This window comes from Lethenteron reissneri, chromosome 34 (assembly GCF_015708825.2).
Source record: "Lethenteron reissneri isolate LAM-NWPU_2019-01 chromosome 34, ASM1570882v1, whole genome shotgun sequence".
Lineage (NCBI taxonomy): Eukaryota > Metazoa > Chordata > Hyperoartia > Petromyzontiformes > Petromyzontidae > Lethenteron > Lethenteron reissneri.
The window spans coordinates 6,149,632-6,172,086 of NC_083812.1; the positions used below are offsets into that span (position 1 = coordinate 6,149,632).

General features: G+C 42.0%; 1 protein-coding gene across 2 annotated transcripts; it reads right to left on the reverse strand.

The window, feature by feature from the left end:
• Positions 1 to 3,118: 3,118 nt before the first annotated feature.
• On the reverse strand, positions 3,119 to 22,455 carry ZDHHC6 (zinc finger DHHC-type palmitoyltransferase 6). Of its 2 annotated transcripts, none has more exons than XM_061565129.1 (12): positions 22,348 to 22,455; positions 20,128 to 20,182; positions 16,779 to 17,056; positions 15,977 to 16,068; positions 14,693 to 14,852; positions 12,824 to 12,976; positions 12,262 to 12,315; positions 11,647 to 11,814; positions 11,024 to 11,065; positions 10,208 to 10,353; positions 9,570 to 9,604; positions 3,119 to 6,925 (listed from the first exon to the last, which is right to left on the reverse strand). In XM_061565129.1, the coding sequence occupies exons 3-12, from the start codon at positions 17,046 to 17,048 to the stop codon at positions 6,810 to 6,812; spliced, it is 1,236 nt and encodes a 411-aa protein (XP_061421113.1). In that variant the 5' UTR covers positions 17,049 to 17,056; positions 20,128 to 20,182; positions 22,348 to 22,455; the 3' UTR covers positions 3,119 to 6,809. The 2 variants fall into 2 exon arrangements, with proteins under 2 accessions (XP_061421113.1, XP_061421112.1); XM_061565128.1 differs by having other exon boundaries at positions 14,660 to 14,852.

Consider the following 22,455-nt stretch of genomic DNA (forward strand, 5'->3'; position numbering starts at 1 on the left):
TCCCCCCCCACTCCCCACGTGGAAGGAGCACGTGGAGCCAGCCACGTGCCGCCACGTGCGCTCTGCGAGACCGCGAGCAGTTCGCCTTCCACGGCGGAACGGTCAATTGACGAACACCGGTGGAAGATTGGGGGTCATGGAAAATCTTAAGCTGTATTGGTCACAATTTGATAAATACACCGGCACGTCGGCATGATGTATCTGTAAACGTGGAAACGCGTTCTTGGGTGGTGGAGGGTTGACAATGATTTTGGCACGAAGTTACTGCATGGCCTAACCAAAATGCAAAGAAGAGCCACGAGCTCAGACATGTACACATGATTTCATCTCCGTATTTTCTCTCCCCGTGGGTTCTCTTGCGCTAGATCCACCACCGTGACCTGAAACAGACGTCACAACGCTTTACCCTGCTGTCTTTTCTTGGATTTCCTGTTTGCACTTAGTCACATAGTCACTTTAAGATGTTTTCTTGTTCATGTTTTTGTTTTTTGTTTGTTGCGGTTGCACCCGATTCAAGAGCCGAATGGCTCACAGGGCTATACCTGATAAATGAACTTGTGACGTCATATTTGAGGGGGGGGGGGTCTGACTTTTTGTGACGCCGTGTGACGAGGGGGGGGGTCAAAAATCGTACAAAATCGCGTGACGTCATTTATGGACGGCCCCTCCAACGGTCGACGACGTGATACATTCTCGAGCCGTGAGGCTCCATATACGTATGTTGAATTTCTTTCGCACGGTACGTAGCCAAACCGTGCTCATCGGAGGAAAGATGCAGCAACGTGGCGAGGTTACCCTCAGTTATTTGTCGCGCCGTCTTGCTGTGTGTCTTCATCGCATCTCGCCAAACGTTATGGTTGCACTTTTTATGGGGGAAATTGTTCTCGCTTAACGCGTCACTTGTCAGGAACGCATCTGCGGTGTTAAACGCGTTGCACGAGGATTGTAGCACCTTCAACGCAAACGTCAAACGAGAGGTTCGCAACCCGTGGGTTCGGGGCATCCAGGGGGGATGCGGCATGGATACCTTGGTGAAGAACTTTCGAATGTGCGGGAAGAACAGTGTGGCTGCTGCACTGTTGTGCCGAGTAATAAACATTGATAATACACGAACATGAATCAAACGCCTGACGAACACATTCCTGCGGAGGGAGCTGGTAGGAACGTTGGGTTGCTCGGTCAATGGCCAGGGTCAACGGCGGCGTGGTGTATTCCGCAAATATGCCCGACTGTGAGGGCGGGCACAAGCCAGCGTGAGTAGGTTAAACGTTGAGTTGTATAAGGGCACCACGGGGTGACCAGCCCCTCCCCACCCAGCCCCAACTCTCCCATTTTTGTATGCACGACGGACGGACACAATAATCCCCTGTGGGCTGGTGTAACCAGTATAATCTGTATTGTGGCCTTCAACTTAGTTGTGTTTGTGGCCTGGGAGGGGAGTTAAACAGGGAGCAGTGGTTTTAATTGTGGGGGGGGGGGGCGCCACACCTAACGGAATGCATGACCCCAAGTAACAAAATAGGAGCGACCTTCAAATGAAAAGAACCACATTTTACCCCCTTGCAGTTAAGAGCTGTGACGATGGTGCTCTACAAATTCATGTCGTGAAAAGTAAGAATGTGAAATGTTTCGCGTGTAGTCGGATGCACGTGAAATAGAAATGATAAAGAAAGACGACACAGTTTAGGTCTAAAGATGTCCGATTAAACGTTCGTGACAGCAAGCTCTTTGGGTTACCACTTTAATATTAACCACGTGTTGATAATAATACTGTTGCTGTATCTAGAAGCCTCAGACGTCGTTTTTGCACTGGCAAGTTTAGTGTTGATAAGCCACAAACCCAGCTCCCAAAGGCGAGTACATGGGCCATTCAATGGGCCAGTTGGTAACCCCAAGTTTACAAAATGCGAGTGGATGTGTCAAAAGTATTATATAGTCGAAAAAAAATGTTTTCCCGTGTACATTAAACATATGTAGTGACTAACGCGGAGACAGTCATGCTTGGAGGCACTTATTTTATTTAACGAACACCATCGGCAGGGGCGGTTTCTTCATTAGGGCGATTGGGCGACGCACCACCAATGTCATTCAACCACAGAGTCACGCTAGCCGTCACTGTGCCTCTGGATATAGTCCAAACAGCATCATGTCACGTTCTGTGGAGTACCCCCACGCACGCCCCCCCCCCCCCTCTGGAACCTTCCAGCGGCTTCTCGATGGGCCCCCCTCTGTGACCTTTCCCCGCTAGATGTCCCCCTTTCGTTCTAGATTTGAAGCTTTCGTGACTGCAAGGATTCATATTCTTAGGGGGGTTTTTCGGTAAAGTCACGTAGGTAAAAAATTAAAATTAATAAAAGTAAAATAAAAATCACGATGTTTCGGAGGCAACAAGCTTCCGTCTTCAGGTGGAACCGTCACAGCACGATAGCTGTATCAAGTGAGAGAAATTCCAAGAACACAGTATTTGTATATATACTGCTTGAGGGTGGGAGGAGCCAAGGTAGGTCCTGAATATTATTATTTTGTGAGGTTCGGTTACTTTTATTAATTTCTTACCTACGTGACTTTACCGAAAAAAACCTAATATCCCCCTCTCGTGTCTATCGCGGCCTGCTGACGTGGTTAAGGCCATACACCGCAGTTACCCTTTTCCGCCAGCAGCCAGCGCTATGGCACTACAGATGTAACAATTCATGAAACTAAGATTGGGCTTGATACATGCGTTGGAGTGTATGTAAGAATGTATTACGATTGAAACTTGTATTTATAAATTTATATTAACGCAGAACGACTGTAGCTACGGAATGATAAATACATGACTACAAACTATATAAAAAAAGTCAATTTTACAATGAATCGCAAATCTAAACGAAGATAATGAATCGATCAACTCTCATGCTTTTGTGATGGAGAAATGCATCTATTGCCTGCACGCGCCGATTCAAGCCGAGTACATCCAACTTGGTAATATTAGGTTATAATGAAAAAAAAACACAATTCAGTGTAAAGGCTTGGACCTGGATTGTGAATCCCAATATCATGTTTCAACTTTAACATACATTATTCAATGTGCTTATTCGTATTTTCTTTTAATTAAAAAAACACATTACGAGAACAATTGTTTCTTAGCATTTTATTCCAGAAATTCTATGCTTTTTCATGCATGTTTCCTTTTAAAATAACGTTCATAAAATATTACACTGTACAATTGGTTATTGCTAGGTGACGTGGAAAATAATTTAGCCAACATGATTGCTGTGTTCCAAAATGGGCTATGTTCCAATGTTCAACACTGGGAATGTATTGGCATCTGTATACCAAATACAGCATACAAATATCTAAAACATATTTCAGGGCTCAAATTTACTCAATGATCCAATCAACTCATTCACTGATATAGTATTAACACTATGCTCCACGGTTCGATTAAAAACTTATATTGGGAGACCACAGACAATATAGCTGTATATAACAGCAAGCATGTGTAAGAGTGAACATACAGTACTTCGTTTCACCTGGTCTTCACCTCTGGAAGTAGATTAGTCAAAGCAAGTGCATTGACAAATTTAAAGATACTTAAATGTTTTGGTGGTTCTTTAGCCTATACGCAGCATTAATACAAAGGTGAAAATTGATTACAGGAATACTGGTCATCAGGAACAAACATATAAACCGTTACCTTATTCGACAAAATATCGAAACACCATCCAACATTTTCCAAGATCAGTTAAGCACACAACCGCCAATAGGACAAATCCACATTTAACAATTCTGGACAATTTTAACCAAAGACCAAACATTACATACGAAAAATGCACAGACTTCTAAACCCAATGAAGGAGCTCGTGCTTATAGTACTGAACTTGAGTTTAGCGAAATATACCAAAATCATTTAAAGTCTATCAAGAACTGGGTTCAAATGCAACAATTGGTACGTTAGGCAATGTTTGGCACTAACCTTCAGAACCTTGAGTGGAGGGCACTTGAGTGTTTCTAGTCTTGTGGAAATCAGGAATACATTTTGTGACTGACAATACATGAACATGTGTATAATTAATCCCACAGTAATTACTTAAATGTCGATGTTTATTGATAATGCATGTGCTTGTTTAGTATGTGGCAAAAATAGGACAATTTATCTTGGTAGCTGACAGCACGCTGCGGTTTACCATGGTTGTATTTCTCAATGCGCCATACTGAGTGAAAGTATATACAGCATAAGGCCCCATTGACTGCACTTTTTTCTGGCTATCATCACATTAAAATCATAAATGCACGACAGATTGTGTCAAACGAATCTGTGAATCATCGGTGAATATACCGAGAATTATTTAATCTTAACATGAAAATGAGTGATGTTGAACAGAATAGGCGAAACAAAAAAATACCCAAATCAAGATAAAACCAGCATCTATGAAAGTGCCAGCCTGTTTTCCATAAAGAACGATTTGAATAGTAGTTACAGATTGATGCATGCGAGCTAGTGGTTAAACATAACAAAAAATAAAACTACCAAATACCCGTGTTTAAGCAAAACATATAAAATAAATAGATTCCTCTAAATACCACTGCTTCCTCTCCACAAGCCATATTTACTGATAGAGAATGTCCATTGGCACAATCTATCCATTTGCTGTACACAAAATGTCTAAAGGCCATCATAACCAGCTTATTCATGGCAACTTCAAATGGGCCGCAGTGCCGATTTGCAGGGCACTGCTTTCAACACAACTTTGCTGTCCCTCAGCAGCGTGGCAGCGATGACATTAACACCACCTGTCCACCCTACCCGAGCCACACCGCCGCCACCACCATTCATTGCTTGATTTGGAATAAGCTTGGACTTGACGCCCATTCAGCCACCGTGGAAATACTATGTAAACACCGTCACGGGAGTAAAAACTCAAATGTGACACTTCTTACTTATTTTTTATTTTAAGGATACAAACATTAATATATTACTTTTTTTAATTGATGAGTATGGCCTGGGAGATTTTAATACCCTGCTGTATTGCACCACAACTTGGTTGGGTGCCAGCATTTAAAAAATGTCTACATCCTCGACCTTCCCAAGCACATTGACCATCATCGCGGCTCCCATTGCAACTAAAAACTCGCAATTAAATTAGGTGTGTATGTGGACCAAGTGTTCTTATGTGAAACTCGAGAATATAGACAATACATTTGGCCCCAGTAGTTACCTATTGCTATACGATGGCTTAAGACACAATGCTGTTTGGTCATCAAGACAGCAGCATTAATACACATTTTTCTCTTCTTCTCGTACAAGCCACAGTTAGTTTTAGAACTTGATTGAGCCAGATAAAGATTTCACAAAACAGGGTGCACATACACATCAGATGAATAAATGCCTTTACTCCAACTGTAATGTCTCAATTCTAGTGTTAGGGAGAGCTGAAACTTAGCAATATGATTTGGGAAAAAATGTTATGGAGGATTCACGTACCTGGTACTCGATTAAATAAATATGAAACCATACAATAAAGTGTTAGTGGAAATGAAATGGAACGGTCTGACCAGGCTGGATTTTCACATTTAGGTGCGGAAAGCATAATCCAATTCAAACTGCACGTTACATCTAATCAGCGTATACTCTGTTTACTGGACCTGGAGTTTGCAAAATCCTACTCTACACTGCACGGACAGCAAAGTCACGTGGCAGAGTCTATGGGCACCGATGGAGGCTGAGGGTAATACAGTTTTCCCTCACTTTGTGGTAGGCGCGTTCCAAAAAAATATAACAAAGCGAAATCGCGTAGCATAGACCACAATCACACAACCCACAATGCACCGCATCAGACAGCTGCCTGCCAAGTAGCGCATATAGTACACATGATTTCCCACGCGTGGCCGCATAGAGAGGAAGTCGTGGGTTCTATCCCATCCATGACGCCTGCTGCTGTATATTTGGAGTTTGCAAGTTCTCCCCGTGATCGTGTGGCTTTTTCTCTGGGTCCACCAGTTTTAACCTCCACATTTAGAAACATGCGTTTAGAGTATTTGGCTGCTATACATTTCCACATAAGCCAATTTGTTGAACTATCATTTGTGGCCAGGTCACTTCTGAAAAATAACTATATAGCTCAGTGGCCCTTACCTGGTAAAATAAATATAGTAAAAGAGTGAATTCAAATTTCATTGAGTAGAAATAGATTAGCCGCATAATACACGAAAATGAACACAAACCTAACCCAGATAAAATAAGAGAAATGCGTACATATAGAGCTCTGAGTGGTCACACAAAAGCAAAATGATGCAAAACATGTAATTGTAGGCAATATTAAAGCTGGCTGACCATTAAGTCAATGAGAAGATCCTTCTGCAAAAATTCTGCAAAATCGGGTATGCAAATCCACTCCTGTTAAATCGGACCCAAACTATTTCCCAAAGCCAAACAGCATTTCATGCAAACAGCGGAAGAGGAACCTTTGCAACTGAAAGCAAAGGTAAAATACTTTAATTTAGAGGTGTGCACCAAAGGTACACACACTTCAGAGCACTATTATCCTTTAAACATTGTTCATCCTCAAATTCAAGAACACATTAACATATTATAAATTTAGAGTAAAACACGTACAGGATGTAACCATTTAAGTTTTTAAAAAAATGCAAAATGTATCGTGTTCAGTAGTTTCCTTAATTTATTTCCAGGAGCCATTTGTAAACGTTAGCGCAGCTGTAAAGAAGGTTTCTATTTTGTGTTTAGAATAATTTTCCGAGCATGTGCGCTTTTTGCACATTTGCCGTAGAGCGGTGTCGTGTGGAGAAGGGTGGTATATCTCTGCACGTCAGGAATTCTTCTTGCCCTCGGTGGAGTTCTCCGTGCTCTCCATGCTCTCCGTGTCCGGCAGGGAGATGCGCTCAGCACAGCGACGGGGAAACCAACCACGCTCCCGCTCTCCTTCTGCAGCATGCGCACACGCAACATACGTCATACACTCATGTGCCACGTGCACCACACGCGTCGCACGTGCCACGCACACACCCCCGCATGTGCTGCACACAACACACGCATCACTCACATGCCACACACACACACACACCAGGCATGTCACACTCACGCACTATACTCTCACGGCTGTACCATAAACTTGCCTCTGACCAAATAACCTGGAATGAGCCCCATCTTATCAGAGTTCGGAAACTAAGCAGGTTTGAAACTGTATAGTGATTGAATTATAATAATCGTTGTCATGTATTCTATGCTCCCTGTCTCCATCTAATTGCACTGACCACCAAGAGCCTCAGTGTGGGGAGGCCCTCATCTAGCAATGGATTAAAGAAGACAAAAATGTACAATAAACTTACATACACATTACGCGATAGTGTTTCAAATAAACTCAATGTTCCTTACCATGGTGAAATCTCACGGAGGATTATTAAAGACCCGAGATACATGATGCCATTTCAGTGCAATCGATGTGGGCGTATAATTAAAGAGTGCACAGGATTGCAAACCATCGATCGCAAGCAAGCGTTCGAGGTGACACTGCAACAGTGCAATACTGTCCCAAAGGGTGCCATGAGACAGGGAACAAGTCACACAATACATAAACACATGTATAAATATACATAATCAAGCACACTCACACACACACATATACTGGTAGGAACCACCTGGTTCCACCAGCCCACAGGGGATTATTGTGTCCGTCCGTCGTGCATCCAAAAATGGGAGGGTGGGGCTGGGTGGAGAGGGGCTGGGTGGGGAGGGTGGGGAGGGGCTGGGTGAGGAGGGGAGAGTGAGGAGGGGCTGGGTGGGGAGGGTGGGGCTGGGTGGGGGGTGGGAGGGGTGGGGCTGGGTGGGGAGGGGCTTGTCACCCCGTGGTGCCCTTATAAAACTCAACGTTTAACCTACTCACGCCGGCTTGTGCCCCCCCTCACAGTCAGCCATATTTGCGGAATACACCACATCGCCATTGACCCTGGCCATTGACCGAGCAACCCAACGTTCCTACCAGCTCCCTCCGCAGGAATGTGTTATATATACACAAACACATGCTTACACCAGATGTCAGGGTAGTGTTCTTAACGAGCAACAACAAGGCAGGCATGGTGCATGCACAGAAAATGTGCATATACACTGCATAAGGTACTCGCATAAAGAGTCAACCTTGACGCCCAGGACCAGTTCATATAACACTCGCCATCGATGTTAGCCATGGCCAATGATCGAACTACGTTAATGTCACCGTGCGCTAACTACTACGCCACCATGCGTGTTGTACCGGCACACACACACATCCAAATCCACACGACTATTGTACACACACAAAACAAACGTGCACACGCCCATTAATTACCACGCAAACGGTCTCTCTCTCACACACCTGGCGTACATACACACAAAACAAACAAGCAAGCATATTTGCGATTCTCACACAAGGAAACACCTGCTGTACAACAACCAACATTTTGCACTTAATGGTGGTGACGTCACCACAGCACGTGTGCCAGGCTAGGTGAACTCTGAGGCTACGCTGACAATTTTGTCAGATTGCAAAAATATAAACCGGGATCAATCATGCAACTGCAACTGCGACCGATTGCATCGTGCAAAAATTACACAATAGTGACGCAACTGAAAGCCCTCAGTCGGAATTCACCGAAATTGCATCGTGTTATTTAGGCCTTTACTCTTTCAAAGAGGGAGACTTTGGGTAGTTTTTGTACATAATCAATTTACTGTGCTTAATTCCATCAGTTAAGTGCCCTCCGAGAAACCCCATGTCTTTGATTTAGGAACTTGGGAATTCCATGGATGTTAATGGCAGTGGTTAGAAATGCACCTCTTGTACGTTTATCAAAGTAGAACATGAGAATGTGGAGGTAGAAGACTTCACTCATTTAAGTAGCAAGGTGCATAATAAAGAGAGTTGCAAGGTCAAGAGATGTGTTAGGAAAGTGAATTATTGGCGAATGACATAAATCACACTGGAGGAGTAGCGAAGTCAACATTGGTGTTATAAGACACTCTTTTGAGACGTGGTAATGTTCATATTACTGCATGAGTGGGAATGGGATTTGAATAAAGTAACTAGAAGATAAGCTTAAGGCCTTTCAATACTAGCGACCGTGGAGAATGCTAGGAAATTAATGTCAGGATAGGGTGAGCACATTGGACATTCATAATTGAACATGCCAAAATTAGTGCAGATGCAACAAGTCAAAGTGAGTTGTGATGGGTGGATTGTGTGTGCCACATTGCCAGGACAGGTATATATCTCAGCAACTAGATGTGGAAAATCAAAGGGAAGAGCTAAAGAAAAATGAGAAGGTAATTTAAAGGCAGATCTTGGGATGGGTGTGAATGTTGTAAGATGTGCTGCATCTAGCAGCAGGAAGTGATGGCAAAGTGTGGTGGCATCAATGACATCGTCTAAGAACTCTTGAGCTTGATGAAATGGTAAGAGTGCTTTAGTTGTATAATTTTTATTTGTGAATTTATATTAACTAAAGGCACACAATGACCCACATTGGTTAAAATATACTTCAGAGCTTGTAACATCCACTTACAAATTGTTAGGCAAAGCTGTTTGGACACTTACCGCCATCGGCAACCTTTTCTCCATAAAACCAGTGCCTATGTAAAACAAAGTGAAAAGAAAAAGGCTTCATAAATCAGATGTCAACTCCAATGTATAAAATAATATAAAATTATCCAACATGTATTAAAAAATTATGGGAAAAGTTACACGGCAGCAAATGTGGTCGTGATTTGCAGTGTGTCCACTTCAGATATTCAGTCGAACAATTTTACTTTATCAACCAAGTGTATCTCATGGAGATAGTTAATTTACATACAACTATTCGAAAGATTCATTATCATCAGCCAAGTTCAATTCACTGCTGATTCAGGGCCTCCCCAAAGCAATCCCCATTTACCATGGTTCTGCAATATAACAATCCACCTGGCACCTGCACAGAGGCCGATTTCATTGCTCCATCTCCATGGTGGTCACACATCTTGTAGACCAATCTCACGAGTAACCGTATTCGATTCTAAGAACAGAATCACATTTCCAGCATAGGAATCATGTAGCAACTTCCCATCTCTAATTTCTGTGCAAATAATTTCCACAAGAATCAATAAGAAAATGCAGGCGCTTTACTGACAGTTAGGCTTTGTTGTTTCGCACGCAAACATACGAGGCCGTTTCATGCAAGACCGCCTAGCCGCGCATACTTGGTGGCACGCGTGATGAGCACGACGTCGCCCCGCGTCAGCTTGATGCGAGGCTCATCCGTGCAGGGCATCCCGAAGAGTGTCCTCACGCCCTTGGTGATGGGGCAGCACGCTCCGCTGTAGTTCTCCGAAGCACGGTACGGCACCTGCAAATGCGCCGTGACCGCTCTGTAGCCTCGGTCGACACAAATCTCACTCGAGCGCCACTGGCTGGTGTCAAGCTGAAACGGCTTTGGTGAATGATCTCATTTTTATAACTCCTGTCAAAAAAACACTACGGCAACTTAAGTCGATATTAAGCTCGTGTGACAGGTCACTCTTGAGGCTGTAGAGCTTCAAGCGAATAAGTACACGAAAGTGTGGTATTGTGTTACGTGACAGCATAATAATTAAGCCAATTTTTTTATCCACCAAGCCCTGAGTCTCAAGACTTTTCTAGAGGGTCCTTTCATTGGGATGTTCAGTCAATTTCTTCTAAGAATGCTTTTAAATCAACTCTGCAGTGCCGTTAAATCTACACTCACATTTAGTTAGCACGTATGTTTGCTGTACTGTGAAAACATGCTATACATATGTATGTAGAACTTATTTCGCAGTGTGCATAGCCAACCGTGCTGATCGGAGGTGCATGGAAATACAATATCCTATGACAGACAGCATGCCATCACAGTGCAGAGATTTGCAGTTTAATTCCACTTGCAAAAGAGGTAGTTTGGATGCATGATAGTCCGATTGTTTTCACTAAATTTGGTATTGCGTTCCTTGACAATGAGTCTAGCTTCTGTCTCGCTTGTCAAACCAAGAACATCCACTCACCGTCCTGGCCCTCTTGTCAGCCTTCTGCTTGAGCTGCTCCACCTGAAACATAACGTAGTCTCTTGTAAGCAGAGAATTTAAAATATTATTAGAGTAATTGCAGTTATTGGAGTAAACAGTGCATGACCTTACTTCGCTTGATGCTTTGGCCATCCTTCATGGGATTATATTTATAAACCTGACTTAACTGAAATTAATAGATGGAGATTCAATTTGGAAAAGTGCTCCCACATAACACCATGGATAGCCATCAAAATTAATTATCAAGCAATTCTGATTAATATATATAAAATATAACAGTATTGATGAGATGAACCAGTCAGCCTTGCAAACAACACTCACTGCATAGTATTCAGCAACTGGTGAGCCACTCACTGAAGGAAACATGTCGCGGTTCTAATATACAGAGTGGGTGGAAGACCTTCATACCCAATGCTGTTATGAGTCCATATCGGCTTAATATACAGAGGTACACTCACATTCTATACCATCGCGGCATGCTGGCAATGAGTCCATAACAGCTTGAATACAGAGGTACATTGACATTCTATACCATCGCGGCATGCTGGCAATGTGCGGTGTATGTCGGTGAGGTGTGGTGCATAACAGCACTGCAGAAGCACCGTGAGCGTGTAGGGGTCGCAGCCCTCGTGAAGGGCCCAGTGCACGCCGTTCCCACGCGGCATGCCCCCGAGCGTCACCACCTGTTTAAAGTTGGCCCAGCGTGAGCCCAGATCGTACGGAAACACAAACTGCTCGTCCAGTTTATAATAGTTGATTCTGTCCCGTGCCTGAAAGGACAAGGGAGACAAGAGAAGGGTTAACCTGGTGGATGGTTGTATTTTTTGGCATTATTGCTGCAGGCTTAAACATGAGTAATAAACAAATTAATATTTTAGTCCTTTTCACAGCAGGATTACCAAAGAGCAGTATTACTGTTCAGTACACATCCAAATGTCAAACAGTTCTACATTCATAAGTCATGCAAACCTGATATGATTTGTGCATAATCAACAAAAAGACATTTTGGATCAAATGAGAAGTGGATATAACATATATCGTTGTGAATTCTAGACACTGGTAATAAGTGACATATTTAATATTTAAATATCCCCATTGTAAAACACTTTGAATGACAGTCTGAACTAGAAAACTCTTGAGAAATGTAGAGGTTTTTAAATTTAAAGCCAGATTTATTTGTTCCACATAGTTCTTATTTCAGGTACTTTCTTTCTTACCTTTTCTTCAATCCAGGTTTCGATGGAAGTTTTGTTTCTCAAAATAATTTTAATCTGCAAAGAAAATAAGGGTGCAACTTATTTAGCTATAATGACATGTATCCAAGTACTTGTGATAAAACAGCCAATACAACGTGTGCACCCCAATCAGTTTAGCTGCAGGCAGACTTTTAAATCCTTAATTAAGTAATATAGAAGCTACAGAAGGTGTGCTCTACTAATTGAAAGCAGTAACGGGACAAGGCAACATGCAAGTTGATGAACTTTTGAAAACCACCGCCTTCGTTGGCAAGTGAAAAATATATATGTACATCATGAAATTAGTCTCGTTTCTTTTTCTTTCGTATGGCTGAAGTAGATGCAGAACAGCAACTACGATTTCACATTCAGGTGGTCAAGCCAGATAACCACGTCAGGAGCAGCGAAATATGCATCGCTGCGATGTCTCCTTCCCTTTTGTGGATCTGGCGTTGCGTCGTGATATGTAGTATGGTCTGTTCTGCATGACCACAGTCGCACACTGGAGAGTTTGTAATAGTCCTGCTGTAGAAGAGAGACAAACCTGTACACAGAAAAGCATTCCCACGGCAATGGTAGTGCCCACAGCAAGGCCCAGAGCGAACAGGGATGCAGCAAAAGCTGAAACTCCGAACGGCACAGGTCCCATGGGCGGAGCTGACACGTCGATCTGCAGTTTTGTCATCCCAAAGGAGATCTGCAGCATGGGATACGAGACACCATGGATAGCGTCGGGGAACATTGCAACACCACCAACGTGAACCCAACTTCCGTACCCTCCACATGATAAGCAAAAATTGTGTGCCATATTTTAAAACCTTTCACACAGAAACGGGATTATAAAACAAACGACTCCTGTTTTCGTGACAAACACTGCTAAGAGTGCCAAGTAAAAAAATAAACATTGCCGTACAATTTGTCAAATTCACATATTGGGTTGCAAAATATTCAAAATATTTGTTCTGAATGAATGTAAAATAGTAAAGTTGGTCAATGAAAAAGGAGGACTTTATATTTAAAAAATGAGTTTGCAAAATTTTCCCAGAATGTTTTTAAAATTGTAAAAAAATATTTGAAAGCTGCAGTGTTAAGCAAAACTTACTTTGATCTGCGTATTCGAGTTTCAATTTAATCCTTACAAGAATGTGATATGGTCAATGACAAATGGGGAAACAGTTTATAACAAAATGAAGTAGTTATTGAAATATGTATTTAGTCTATATCTAAAGAACTTACGAGCCATTGCTTGTCAGTAGTTATTTCTCCATCAGAATGAAAGGTCAACTGGTGTATCATCAAGAGGTCACAAGAATACAGCTTTTCCATATCCTATAACAATTGATTCTATTTCGTGATTATTAAAAGAATATACATTTGTAATTGCCTACCAGATAACAAATATAAGCCAAGTAAATCAAATTTTACAATTTATACTTTTGAATACATGTTTGTTCTGTTTGTAACAAGAGATTAACTGTGACATATTTCGTTATAAAGAGTTAACCGAGAATGATAGAACAGGAATAAAAATGAATTCACATGAGGTCTGAGTAATAAGTAAATGCAAGTAATGCCAAAAAGATTACCTTGAATTGACAGAAGAATGCAGAGGACAAGAATGAATAAGTGGCAGCACTGGGTCAAGATTGTGAAAATGGAATAGTTAGCCCACAGACGAAAACTGGTACATGAGAGTGCATGCGTTTGCGTGACACAAAGCGTCGCTATCAGGATTGTAGGCACATCTGCGCTTACCGACACTGAAGCCAGGGGAACGATATATTTTGCTAAAAAGAACCTAAACCAATCCACTGTTTATCACATGTAGAGCCACAATACTCAACCAGGCCCACACTGTGATGCCTCTAAGCTCCGATAAATTTCAGGTCACCAGTGCAGCCATAAGGACCCATGGACTCAGCGTGCATGGTTCCTGGGCTATACATTATCACTGCAAAGCGGCTTGCACTTTATGATAAAAAGGCAGAGCTCAGGAGAATTGTAAGGCCCTTGAGCCATAAATTAAAAAAGCGATGCTGCAAAAGTATGGTGATATATTTCTCGTGACATTACTGCCAATTGTAAATTCATAATGATGTAGTGTGCAGTTTGCAAAACGTTTAAAAATACAAACGTATGCCGCATTAGACTCATGAGCACCAATGCTAATCCATATTTTATGGTGTCCCTTTGAGGTTGCTTAGTCCAGGGCAGGACTCACTCACACAACCACGAAACCCGGACCCACGGAAGAAAAGCGTTTGGGAAGGCCAGCCTTGGAAGGAACACCGATTCAGACGCAGATGCAGACGGGTTAGTTACAGTTTCAAGAACGTGCTGCGCAGAAAAGTAAGAAAAGTAGGAAGGTGTTGAGTACTGCCCTGCAGGAGAGCCAGTGGGAGCAGGAGCTGACCCTGTGGTACAGCTGGCTATAGATGGTCAGAGAGATGATGGCAGATGCGTGCAAGCAGCCCAGTGGCGCCAGCAGCAGGAACCACGTGAAGTACGCATGGTTGGAGTGGCCACAGCAGTTGTTGATCCATGGGCAGTGGTGGTCCATCTTCATCACGCACCTGAAAGGCATGCACACAATACAAAACAACTGTTAATTACGACTGTTCTTGAGCAGGCATGCACAAGGTAACGCATTTTTAAGTATCAACAATGCAAGCTAATGTTTGATACAATGGTACTTATTAAGAACGCAACATTTCACACCACCCTCCTCTGTAGTCACTAAAATATTAAGTAAAATTCACAAAAACAGCTGCCCCCATTCTTGATGTAGGAAGACGGTTTGAATGATTCATCAACTGCTGCAGGCAATAATTATATATAATATGCATATATTATTTAAACTAGACCTTAAGGAACAACTGTGTCGGGTGTGACACACCACAATAGATTAACAACAATCTAAACTTTTTACTATTTTTATTTCACCAGGTAAGGCCCACTGAGCTATTTAGGTCTTTTTCAGAAGCGACCTGGCCACAAATGGTAGCTCAACAACGTGGCATATCATATGGACATTTATAGCAACCAAATACTCTAAACGCATGTTGCTAAATCTGGAGGGAAAACACTTATGAAGCGGAGACAAATCCAAGCGACTACAGGATGAGATGTGTAAACTCCAAATACACAGGCGTCAGGGCCTGCGTATTTGGAGTCGAACCCATGACCTATTGTATACCAGGCGAGGTAGTTAACATCTCGCCACTGAAGCGCCCCAATGGTCATCTACAATGGTCACCCATAATACAGGTTTTTTGGGTTAGAGTGTGTAAATATATTAAAGTGTCGTTAAACCCGCCACTACCAGACACAGACAATTAGTAAGGTTTGTCACATAAACAGTGTGCTGTACTATGTAAAAGTCCAACTGTGTTTACTAATAACAAATTGGCATGTTCTGTTTACGTGACAAACCCTTACTAATTGGCTGTTTCGGGTGGTGGCAGGTTTAACGACACTTTTATATATTTACGCGATCTAAACCAAAAAACCTGAATGACGAATATTGGTTCGCGAAAGCCTACGTGTTAAACTTTCATGGTCATCATTACCATTGCCTGGTTTAGCTAACGTTCAGAGAAAGGTCTGTTCTTATCGCCTTCAGACGCACACATGAGAATAAACGGCAACTAAACCTGCTAATATCATAAACCGACGATTGAGGAAATGGTTTTCTGACCTGTTACACTTGCGGCAGTGATGTGAGCGTGGGGGCTTGTACCCCTGGCAGATGTTGCAATACTGCAGGTACTGGACATCCTCTGGCTTTTCCTAATGACACACACAACCAGCGAAGACAAAGAACAGTCAGCAATACCTTATTCAGTCCACATCACTTACATAAAGAGACCTGGCGGCAATGTCTTAGGACTCTGAAGCTATGCAACTTATCAGTGACTGTGTCCTAAGAGCAACAAAGGTGTTAAGAGAGTAAATCAAACATATCTTGTAAGGATCAATTTTTTTTTTCAAATGAATGTTAAATCAAGAACTTACCTGACAACAAATGTCACAATGTTAGATAACACTGCATTTTTATATGGACTTGCAACTGTTTAATCAGTATTTTATAAATGAACACTAGGAAAACAAACATATCTATGGCATCAGTGAAAGATATTCCATAACACTGTTTGCAAGACAGTCACTGATATCAAGTTTACAATGTGTCCAAGTATCATGTTACAAAATTGCTAAACTGTAATTTTCTGTCCCGTGACAAGGCAACCGTTTGGGCGAAAGTCCAACATGGCAATACCTAGTACACCATGATGATGCAAAAACATCACCATTTGCTGATGATATAAATGCAGAAGTTCCTGCAGTTACGAAATCACCAAATTCTTGGCAATGCGAGACACTTCTGCACTTAGCCGCCGACAATTATGGATCCCTATGGCGCCATATATACTTCACTTTAATGTATGACGCTAAGTGCGATGGTAAAGATGAATGATTGAGCACGACCGCCGAGTACGTACGGGCTTCCAGCCGTAAGGCACATAGCCAGGCCCCACGAACATGGCGCTGAAGTAGTTGTAGAGGATGAGAAAAGCCCAGAGGGAGAGCACAGCGAGGTTGAGAAGCCCGCCGGGTGTATCGGTGGGCCAGTACCACAGCAGCGAGTCCAGGATGGCCATGCAGGTGCACACGGTGATTACGGAGAGGGCCACGGCTGGACCCCAGTGGCAGAGACGAATGAGACCCATCTCCTCCCTCCGATCCGACAGGCCCGAGCTTACCCTCCCCATTGCGGCACCTGTGAAAGCAAATTTAAGAAATTCAAGCGTTACACTCATCATCTTTTTTAAATGACATACAATATCTATTTAATGCTTTCAAACCAAGGTTGAAAAAGTATGAATGCCTTAGTTATTTCCATATATCTGTTCATATGTTAGGGACTTACTCTAGAGAAAACAGGCCAAATTGTTCAAATGCTTGCCCAAATTTTGATAAAAAACCACTGCTAAAAGAGTATTTAACTTCACATTCCATGCACGCTTCCCCTATCCTGTCGGTCATGTGCTGCATGACGTTCTCTTGTTGTGCTGCTTGGAACAATGTTATTATCACCAAATACTACCGAGGACAAACGCATGTTAGTATTACAAAATCCACGCATATGCATGATTTATCTTCCTTGTTTACAAACAATATTTGTTTTGATGTTCATATTCTGCGTGCAAGCACATCCGTTTTGTCAATCCACTGCTGGATAAGGACCTCCCTCCGACGTGCGTGTTAGTGAAGGCTACTTGACTATACTTCACCAAGCTGGTCAGTGCACGTTGATAAAGCAGGGCAGTATAAATGTTGAGGGCAGTATAAACGTGGGAGCAGAGGAATGTACAATGGACTTTGCTGCACTGTCCACATCGTGGCCATATACTATACCCTGTATACCACATATCACGTAAAACTTCATGGAGGTACGTCACGAAAAAAGTTAAACGTACAAAGCAAAAAATATAACAATATTAGCGTGATTTAAAGCTTTCGTGATTGCAGGGATTCATATTCTTGGCTCTTTCGGTAAAGTCACGTAGAAGGAAAATAATAAAATAATAAAAATAAAATAATAAAATTCTCACGACGTTTCGATTGCAACACAAGCAATCGTCATCAGGTGTGAAAACCACGGCACTTTTTTTTAAATGTTCTTGCTGTGGTTTTCACACCTGATGATGATTGCTTGTGTTGCAATCGAAAAGTCGTGAGAATTTTGTTTTATTTATATTATTTTATTATTTCCCTTCTACGTGACTTTACCAAAAGAACCAAGAATATAATATTAGTGTGCTTGGAATAATAGTGACTTGCTTATGGTAATTTGTACTGTACTTTGCAGGCATAAATTGACTGTTGCTACATACATAGATGCTAACCAATTAACTCTCTCAGCATATACAAATGTTATGCATTTTATAAAACTTTACGTGATAAATGTCACTTGTTCTCAGGCACGTGAATTATTTTATTGAGATTTAGTCATTTCCTTCCACAACTCAGGGAAAATAACTTCAAAATACCTACTATAAACACCCAGAAACGTCTGTCCGTCCCGCGTGTGACGTCACTCCACATGAGGCCCACCCCGCCTCATTAATATTCATGAGTGGGTCGATTTCTACACTAACACAGAGGAAGGTGGAGCTGAATTAAATAATCTATTACGCAAAGTCGCTTCAAATATGACGTCTCTTTACAGAAAGTGACGGTAAAAAAATAAATCTACGCAACACAGTGCTACATCCGTGCGTGACATCACTGCAAAAGAGCCCCCGCCCCCCCTTCATTAAAATTCATGCCCACGTGGAAATTTACACTAACGCACAAGAAGGTCACACATTTCACATGCAGCACCTCTTCCCTCATTAAAAATCATGAGCGGGTGACATCACTCCACATGCCGCACCCCTTCCCAATACCATTCGAGGGTTACGTCACTCCACATGGGTCAACACCCTCTCATTAATAATCATGAGCTGAACAATTTATCTATTGAATATTTCAGATTTACTGCAAATATACACCCGTCCTTGGACGGGCAAAAAAGCTAGTTGGATTTATTTAAAAAGTATCAAATGTAACGGACAATTCTAAATTAATAAATGTTCCCTCTCAGAAAATATATCACGGTTAAGAAAATTATGTCCAAGTTGGCTCGGGCTCATATATACAGCACGCACAACATTGAACCTTGGGGTCAGGCACAAATCAATGTACGTGACAATCCACATGACTGGATGAAGCAGCAGCAAGCTGGAACTTGCCAAGCTCCTGCAAGTGTTTGCCATAAACAGTGTTATGGTATACAGTTACCACGTGTCACTGATTTGCCATCACAAACACATAGCACAGTTATTCTTTGGGTCTTTCGGTAAAGTCACGTAGATAGGTTCAAAGAAAATAACAAAATAGTAAAAAACTACGACGTTTTGATCACAACACAAGCGGTCGTCCCCCTTTTCCTGATGACGGCCACTTGTGTTGCGATCGAAACGTCGTAGTTTTTTGTTATTTTCTTTGAACCTATCTACGTGACTTTACCGAAAGACCCAAATAATATGAATTCCTGCAGTCATGAAAGCTTTAAGTCAAGATAAAAAATTTAAGTTTATGGACAATAACATACGGTATTTAGTCGATATTTTAAAATGGCAAGTGATTTTATAAGAGGTCCATTTTGACTTGTGTGATGATTAAGTCAACCAAAAACCTCACCAATAAAACAACACACAACTCGTTCTTATGATTCCTGTGGAGTCAGCCGATATGAAGCGATTCCATTTATCCCATAAGGAACCTGGGCAACCAATCCTCACTAATTAATTCATTCGTGTTGTAATTCCCTTTTTTAATCTATATATTTTTAATAAAATATCTTACAGGCAGTGAAATATAACGTAGCGAGTTTCCCTGGCAAATACAAATAATGTATGGCATTAAGAATATTACAAATATAACATCATAAGAATATTATAATACATCTTTTTGTAAGCCACCTTCAATGCTAACATTTTAAACCAGAGTAAAAAAAGGATTTTCATATCATAATCTTTATTCCATTGTTTTCTATTAAAAATATTGTATTTCATAATGGACACTTTAACGACGTATATCTCCACCAAATCAGCCAAACAATATTTACTTCTACAGCGTATGCATAATCGCTACAAGCAAGCACAAACAAACACAATACATTAGCAGGTAATGGTGCCAGATAAAAAAAAATCCATTCAAGTGATATAAACAACCAAATCATTTTTTCAAAATCGTTGACAATCTTTAATCAGGCGTTTGCAGTACTGTAGTAGTCCGCCTAACCTTTTTTGTGCTTGGGTTTGTACTTTGCTTGTCTTGGGGGAGTTGTTACACCATGCTGTGTGAAAACAAAGTAATGCAAATGCAGTTACTGCATGCACTTGCATTGACATGCTCACGACCCTGAAGCAAACCACATTTAATTTAGGTGACAGTATTGTATATAAAGGCAGACAAACTAGCCATACTTACAATATTTTTTTAGTTATAGCCTTAAAAATCCCTCGACTCCAACAAGTCAGCTTAAATGGGTGAATGAAAAAAGTAAATGCATCGTTCCAATATACTGTGAACAATGTCGATATAAATTCATCTTCATTGAAATTTCCATAATTTTGAATCGTACATAAATTGATTAATAGGACATACAGCAATGGATGTAGAAAGCTCGCTATTGTAAACACTGCAGTAGAGTGCAAAGTTGAAAAGTGGCTGTTATGACAACACAAGAGGCTCTCACAAAAGCAGATGCCTGTTGAACTGTCCACGTGGAGTTAATGTTGATTAACTTGACATTGTGTCAGAGACACGTGGGAATGACACACCCAATTAAACAGCCACTCCAGCAAAATCCCAGTCGCATACTTGCAATGATAGCCAAGACAGCCAACGAGGTGATGACCAATGGTGGAATTCTATAAGGATAATTACGAGCAGCTGTATGCTTGATGGTATTTACACAAGCCATAAAAAGCACAACGTATGCATTGCCCTTTTGCAGGTGTGAATCAATGCTTGATAGTTGTCACTGTTGGTTTGTGTCCTTGCAAGGAATTCTATTTTATGGGCAGCTGGCAGGGTGGTGTACTTGGGTCTGCATCCAATGATTGCAGGATCAACTTAACATTTCTGCCATAGTTGGGTGGTGCTGACTTTCAAAGCTGCTTAGCTGGCTACTGCTGCTGCCCTTTACGCTACAGTAGAAACAAGTCCAATCCCTCAACAGCCTTTAAAAAAGAAACATTTATGCCAAGCGCAATGGACCAAATTATCTCGTGATGTGCATAAATAAGCTCTATAACAAGAACAACGTTAAGTTTGTGCACGATTTTCGGTTGTTTCATAAAAAAAAATGTAGTTACGGTTTTTATATAGTACACCCTATACTTCTAAATAATTTGAAAATAAAATTAATTCGGAAAAACCAACTTCAAACCTTGAGAACATCAGGAGGGGCATCTCTCTCCCCTTCTCAATGTCAACTACACTCAGCGTGGTGACCATGACATGCGAGCGTGAGTGTCCCCTACTAAACCAGGCCAAATCAAACGAGCAACGCAGAATCTAGGACTCAATAGGAATTGAAAACTTGATGGGGGCAAGGCAAGAGTTATTACAAAACTAGCCCACAATTTGAATGAATGGCCAAGGCATTATTGCTTTTCTTCTTTTACCAGCAAATTCGATTTACTGTTGTCATAAATACATTACACAATTAAAAATAACGAACGCGTGCACGAACGAATACAAAGGCGTCTTGACGTTGAAAGGAAATGTATAAAACCCGGTGAGAAGTCGTTGTTAACAAAGAGTATCTTGTTCAAGGAAGACCCCCGTGTCATAAAACAGTACAGTAACAATCTAATCGCGCGATAAGAGGCTGGGGACACTGAACAAAAAACGCCAGCTTCTCAGACGAGTACCGTAATTCAATTTCCCAAGTAGTTCCACTTGACGATTGGATAGCAATGTTATCAATGACAACCTGAGAACATTCACATGAAGGCGGTGTTTTTATTATACAAATCCGCTCACTGCCGTGAATACGCTCCTACATTCCTTCGCTGCACGAACACACACACACTCTACGTTTTGCGTATAACCAAACGTCAGGCACAACGCTACAATTGACCACACCAACTCACATCGAGAAGCAAGCATGTGGGACCGACTGGGTGTTAACAACAACAACATCTAAATTACAGAACAGTGAACACTGTCACAGAAACCACACGAAAGGCTGTCACCGGCGTTTCCATTCAATTAAGTAGGCCCGAGCCGCGCACCTCGGCGCCTTACGCTTTTCCTAGCCCGCCCTGCGGACCGAGGGCGCATCTAACAAGGCGTGGCGAGACCACACCCGCCCCCCCCCCACCACCACCCCCCAACATAGCGACTTCGCTCATAAGTGCCGGTGACAACTACCGCCTGCAACTCATCTTCGGCTGCCTCTGAGCAAAACGACAAATGAGAGACGGAACGCGTGGAGAGACCATCGCTTACGCGGTTGTGTGGAGGTGGTCAATCTCTCTTCCTGTTGCTTCCCTGGATGGCGACCTCCAACGTTGCCCGAGTCTCAGTCGCTCCACACCACGCCCCCAGCGGCGGGGG

Excerpts from the sequence above, each read along its gene's own strand:
- ZDHHC6 (XM_061565128.1), bottom strand. The coding sequence starts at position 17,048 with ATGGGGAGGGTAAGCTCGGGCCTGTCGGATCGGAGGGAGGAGATGGGT. Across the intron at positions 12,316-12,823 it reads GAATGCTTTTCTGTGTACAG|ATTAAAATTATTTTGAGAAA; the intron begins GTTTGTCTCTCT and ends TTTTCTTTGCAG. Across the intron at positions 6,926-9,569 it reads AGAAAAGGTTGCCGATGGCG|AAGGAGAGCGGGAGCGTGGT; the intron begins GTAAGTGTCCAA and ends CGCATGCTGCAG.